Source organism: Vombatus ursinus, unplaced genomic scaffold (assembly GCF_900497805.2).
Source record: "Vombatus ursinus unplaced genomic scaffold, bare-nosed wombat genome assembly UNPS02014830.1, whole genome shotgun sequence".
Classification (NCBI taxonomy): domain Eukaryota; kingdom Metazoa; phylum Chordata; class Mammalia; order Diprotodontia; family Vombatidae; genus Vombatus; species Vombatus ursinus.
Window position 1 is genome coordinate 50,222,234 of NW_020954608.1, and position 6,360 is coordinate 50,228,593.

Here is a 6,360-nt window from a genome sequence, read left to right on the forward strand (position 1 = left end):
ATCTTTTGTTAAGCAGATGCCACTCCAAAGGGGATTTATTTGAGATTTAAACAAGCAAGAAGAGAAGTAAATGATTTGCTGTTTGACAGCTGCCTAGCCTCATACTTCTAATTAAATAACAGGCCTAGGTTTCCTGAAATCAAAGCACCTCAGTGCCTCTCTTTCAATAGTAAAGTAATTTCCTAGCTTTTATGGTGAGAAATCATTGGATGAGAACTGTTTTTCTCCTAAACAAAACATCTCCCCTGCAGTTCCACTACTTGCTAATTGTAGAGCTACTTAGTTAATTTTAATAAGTCCATATTGGCTTCTATAGCCTTAGTGACTTGTAGTTTGTCTGCAACAGGTTCCATAGTCTTGACAATTTCTTGGAGATTATCTGCAGCTAACATTGTGGGGCTAATGGAGGTTTGGCAATCTATCAGCTTGCTCAACTTCTCTAGGATGTCTGTAGGTGACACTGCTGTAGAAGTTAGGCAGCCACTCTTCTCTGGAGCTCTGGCAGGTCCTGGTAGTTCACAGGGATCTTGTTTATGGAGGTCGGTCAGTCGGAGGCTCATGATTGGAGGATTTCATCAGCTGGGAAAGAGCACATTCCATACTCTCAAAGAAGTTGACATTTTTCAGCATAAGAACAAGTGGCAGCTGGGCACAGGTAGAAATTTCTTTAGCTGTTTCACATAACTTTTTAGCATTTATTAGACAGGGGTCTTTCTCCAGTACAGAAGTCATGGTTGCTGTTATCTTGGAAAATTGAGAACATTCAGTCTTGGCTTTCTCCTTTGATTCAATATCACCCTGGACCTTCTTCAAAGAACATACTACTTCTTCAAAATAATCCTTAACAGTTCCACCTTCATTCACAATGATACAAGGTATTTGGCAGCCCAGATAATTGGTGAGTAATTGAATAAAGGTATTTATGGAAGAATTAAGTTTTAGTAAGCAATTGTAGAAAGTGTTACCAGTCTGAATAAATCTCTCTATATCCTCTGACATAAATGACATTCTTCCAAGAAGTGGCAGCACTGCAAAACAAATCAAGAAACCAAAGTGATGAAAATTAAAGTATGAGAAGAAAAAAATTTTAATAGTCTCTAAGGCAGTATAGAAGTAGCTATGTCAACTCTATACAGACTTACTGTAATTCCTGATTACAAAGTTAACTTCTACAAGGTAAAGCACAAATAGTCTTATATCTGCTCCTTTAGCTGGAAGATATCTGGTATGATTTATAAAATGCACACTAAACCCTGTTCTGGTCATGAAATATGAGTTCTAATCCCGGCTCTGTCATTAATTAATATGTGACACTGAGTAAGTCACATCACATTAGTTAAGATAGTTTATAGTTTTAGAGCTAGAAGGAGTCATAGAGATGATTTATTCCACTTCTACAAGTAAAGAAACTGAGGCCCTGAGTACTTACTGACCTAAATACCAGAGGTTTGTTCTAAGTTCAAATCCAACATTTCTTCCCCTACACTATACTATGCAGCCTCCATAATGGGCTTCAGTTTCTTCATCTATAAAATGAAAAAGAGTTTTAGTAAATGTTCTCTAAAGTCCCTTATAATTTTGTAATTCTATTTTGGAAATAAAAATGCCACTGTGAAGAGAAAATAGTGATATAAGTAAATGTAAACAACATTAATTAATCCACCTTGTGAAGTTCACTAATGAGTTGATGAATTGATTAGAATAACCAGAATAACCCTTTTGGAAGAGAGGGAGAAGGTACTTTGGATTAGGATCTTCATTTAATAGCTTTCAACCCCCAAAATGGCTTCTAAATTTGTGCAAGGAAATAATGTAAGGTGATGTACAAGTTACCTCAGAAGCACACACTCTCAAAGGAGGAAGGAACATCATAGACCATTTACTCCAACCTAAATCAGATCATCTCCCCTTACAATATCCCCAGCAAAACATCACCCAGATTCATCTTGAAGACCTCTACCAAAGGGAAATGCATTACCACTAGAGGCCACCCATCTTACTGCTCATGGTCAGTGGGAGGAAAAAAAGAGGAAAAATTGCCTCAACAAAAGGAAATGTCAGCAGAGTAAGCAGAGAAGCCCAAGACTGGGGAGTATAGAATGGAAGGGGTTAGCGGTAATCCTTAATTCTCTTTTATTAATTGCCTGCTTGTCCATAGACAAGCCAGTGCACTAGGGACTGAAGATACAAAGACAAAAAAATACTCCTCTCTCACCCTTTAAAATCTATTCTTACTTAAGATTCTGTCCTTTGGGTTGGGATAACTTAGATAAAGTGGAGTACTGTTTAGGTAAGGCAAATGGGACCTAATAAAAGAAGTACAGCCATAAAGACCATAAGGTCAAAGAGCTTGAAGGGTCACAGGCAACTTGATTAGTTCTCAAAGCCAGCACCTTCCTACCTTTCTAATTTACTTACACATTATTCCTGTCCATATACTCTGTGGGTGTTCTTCCCAAAACACTCTATCTCCGATCTCCCTGCTTTTGTATGTGCTGTCCCTCACGTCTCAATGTTATCCGCCTCTTCACCCGCCTCTTGGAATTCAAGGTTTCCTTCAAGATTCAGTTCAAGAACCACCTTCTGTATGAAGCTTTTTCTGCTTATGCCTTCCGTGCTCTCCAAGATACATTGAATTTATTTTGTATATATTCTGCAATACTTCATGTGTACGAGTTGTCTCTAGTATTAGAATATATGAGAAGGATTGTTTTGATTTTGTTTCTGTATCCCCCACCCTTTATTTAAGTGTATGGTACATAGTAGGGGCTTAATATCTTTATTGATTGATACATTCCTATATAATTATAAAATAAGTGTAGAAGTATGACAAGGAAACAAGGAGGCAAAGAAGTGAAGTATTTGCACTGGAGATATAAAGTTAACAATTAAAGTGGTCTTTTCAGACTAGTCCTGAGATAAGGAAGCATGCCCTAATTTCAGCCAAACACTATAAATAAATCATTCCTCAAATCTCTCTGTGTACCTTGCCAGTGAGCCTAATCTGTGGATTTTGTTTCTTTGCACAGTGACTATAACATTTTTCAACAACACAAAGTAAAATAAAATCCAGAAAAGCAAACAAAGAAAAACTAACTTATTTATCCTGCCTGTGATTTTTATTATATTAAAATAACTAATAAATAAAATAACTGATAGGAAAGAAGGTTTTTAAACACTAAGAAATGCAGAAATAACATAACAAGGCAGGCAGTGGGACCTAGCAGAATCCAACAGACAGAATAAACCTGGGTCATCACATTCCAGAAACAACCAGATGAACAAACATTCCCCATAATTCTTCTAAACATTCACTGGGACTACAGAACTAAGAAGTCCAGACAGGTAGGCAATCCTAACACTGCTGAAATCTCACTGTTAACATTATCCATTATAGGATGGAATTTGGCAAGGCATATCAATCTTGAACTTCATCCAAAGGGAATTTAATTAGTGAAGTATGAGCCTTGTGGTGCTTGGTTTCTCCAGACTCCAGGGAAGTTTCTGGGGTAGGGAGAAAGTAAATTTAGTACTCCTAAAGGTAGCAGAATTAAAGTTAGAGTTTAAAAAGCAAATGTGTATAACTTAGAAAGTATAAAGGATTAAGTAACTATTATGTGATTAAGTGACTAATGTGCATATTAGGTAGATGATATTTCCATTTGATGTATTTGCTAATAATCAGGACTACCAAATATTCTTTTGCTGCTACATTAGGTTCTTGTAATTCACTTGTATGCTATGTGTAAGTGTGCTTAAACACATGTATCTCTAAATTGATTGTAAGCTCCTTGAAGTGAGTAAGGTTATTACTTTTCTATATACCTCTTTGTTGTCTAGTAATAATCACATTTACATAGCACCCTAAGACTTATAAAGAATGTTTTCTTCACAACTCCATGAGATGGGTAGTACAAAAATTATCCCCATTTCATAAATATTTACAATAGACATTCTGTAGATGTCAATGGCGACTAAGATACAAGTTTTGTTATCTGGAACATGGAGATTCTTCAAAGCAGCATAGATTCTAAAAACTCAATCGTGAGACCATTATCAAATTGGTGATTGCTGAAGGCATTATTTGCCCATAGCTCCAAACTGATGTATATGGATAATAAAATGTAATGACCTTGATTCTCTATAGTCTCAGACTAGTATGACTGTGCATAAGGACCCCCTGGGCAACCTCACAGACTTGTCCCAAGGGTGGAGAAATGTAGAATTCTCCCTGTAATTTGTGACCATTGTGCTACTTACTGTACAATGCTGAAGTGACCTTGTATTTCTCCTTGTACATTGCCAAAGTCAAATAAGCAAGATTACAGTGTCCAAATGGATTGGTAATGAGTCAGAGAGTGCAAACCATTGACATTATGCCATTGGAAAGGAGTTCTCCTTACACTCTAGCTACCAGCTACTAAGAGTTGTTAGCTCCTTATAAACAATGATGGTGCCTTTTCATGTTATTCATCAGCATTTTGTAACAAAAATACCAAATGTTAATGCCTTCAGCATATACAGCACTGTGCCATAAGCATAGGGGAAGCAACACAGCTTAGATAAAACAGTTTCTACCCTTATAGAGGGTATATATAGATGGTACTGGAGATAGCTAGGTATCACTGTGAATAGAGTTCTGGACCTATATCCAGGAAGACCTATGTTCAAATCTGGCCTTACACACTTACTGGCTATATAACCCAGGGACAGTCACTTAACCACTGTCTGCCTCAGTTTCCTCAACTGTAGAATGGGTATAATAATACCCAGGGTTGTTGTGAGGACCAAAAGAGATATTTACATAGCAATCAGCACAGCACCTGGTACATAGTAGGCACTTAATAAATATCTATTTCCATCCTTCTTTATAGAGATTACAGTCTAGTAAAGGAAAAAAACACCAACAAAAAAGCAATGATACAATATTACATGTTGTAGCACCCTGTTGAGCCACTTTCCCAATTCCCACTCACACTGATGGGCTGGGTCCCCAGAGGATGGCGGCAATATACTTCCTCCAGACTCCACGGTAACCCTGACGTTGGAGTTTGTAGTGCAGTGGCTCAAAAGGATCCATGGGTATGCATCCCAATGGCCTCAATTAACTTTTAGCAAAGGCATTTACTAAGGTAGTATATGTAGTACTTGTATAGTATTTGTACTTAAAGAAGAGTGTGTCCCAGGATTTTGGTGAGAAATGTTTTTCCCACCAAAATCCTGGGACACACTCTCCTATATGTACAAATAGAGCCCAGGAAAAAGTGGCCTTCAATTTGTAATATGTTGGCAGTATAGAAAATACGTGTGACCAGAAGAAAATACGTGTGACCAAACTCACAACTCCTGGTTTTTGGAAGTCCTTTCTTGAGTATATAGCTAGTTTTTGTTTCCTGGTTCAAGGGTTACCTGCATTGAAGCTGTTTCCTTCACCTCAGGTATGTAACTTTTTGTCTTCAGTGAGGCAGTATGTCTGCTCCCAGTTGGGTACATTAACTCCTACTGGTTTAATCTCTCCAATAGCATAGCCCTAAGGTGGGGGTTAGGGGAAGTATATAACACACTGTCTGGGCTCTGCCCAAAGCCTCTGCCCTTTACTATCCTCTGGTACAGAGGTATAGAGACTATAAAATTCTGAAATTTGACTGCTTTGCTGCTAGACTAACTGCTGAAATTCCTCTGGGGGCTGATTAAAGCTCCCAAGTAGTAGTCATTTTGTTTGTTAGCCATTCACATTAGACCCAATCAAAGAGAATGATACAATATGAGGGACATACACTATTAAAATTCCACCACTACCTTAAACTAAGTGATTATCTTAAGTAAATTAATTGCCTCAAATAACCAGATCCCTTACAGTTAGAGTTCATTAAAGAGTTACAAGACAAGGTATTATGAGCTCTGACTGAGGAATGCAATGATCTACTGGGGAAGAAGGAAGAGTCAGGAAAAGTGTCACGGAAGAGGTAACATTCTGTTGTTGTTCTGTCATGTCTGTCTCTTCATAATCTCATTTGGGGTTTTCTTGGCAAAGATACTGGGGGGGAGGTTGCTATTTCCTTCTCCAACTCATTTTACAGATGAGGAAACTGAGGCAAACAGGGTTAACTGACTTGCCCAGGGTCACACTGGGTAAGTGTCTAGAGGTCAGATTTGAACTCAGGTCTTCCTCATTCCACGTCCAGCACTCTATTCACCGTACTACCTAGTTGCTCTTTTTTAGTTGGGCTCTAAAGCACAGATATGATTTCAACAAGCAAAGAAGAAACAGAAAGGTACAGCATAAACAGTGGCATGGAGGCATAAGAGCAGAGTGTGTGTGTGTGTGTGTGTGTGTGTGTGTGTGTGTGTGTGTGTGTG

General features: G+C 38.1%; 2 protein-coding genes across 2 annotated transcripts in view; one reads left to right on the top strand and one right to left on the bottom strand.

The window, feature by feature from the left end:
• Positions 1-275: 275 nt before the first annotated feature.
• LOC114025203 (uncharacterized protein C12orf60 homolog) overlaps positions 276-6,360 on the bottom strand; it is a 13,599-nt gene continuing 7,514 nt past the window's right edge. The window contains 2 exon segments of the mRNA XM_027838544.1: positions 276-563; positions 565-1,028. Of these exon segments, the coding sequence (XP_027694345.1) occupies positions 276-563; positions 565-1,008 (732 nt within the window). The 5' untranslated portion in view covers positions 1,009-1,028.
• SMCO3 (single-pass membrane protein with coiled-coil domains 3) overlaps positions 3,329-6,360 on the top strand; it is a 9,165-nt gene continuing 6,133 nt past the window's right edge. Inside the window, exon 1 of the mRNA XM_027838545.1 lies at positions 3,329-3,345. The gene's annotated coding sequence lies outside the window, so the exon portion shown is untranslated. The remainder of the gene's footprint in view (positions 3,346-6,360) is intronic.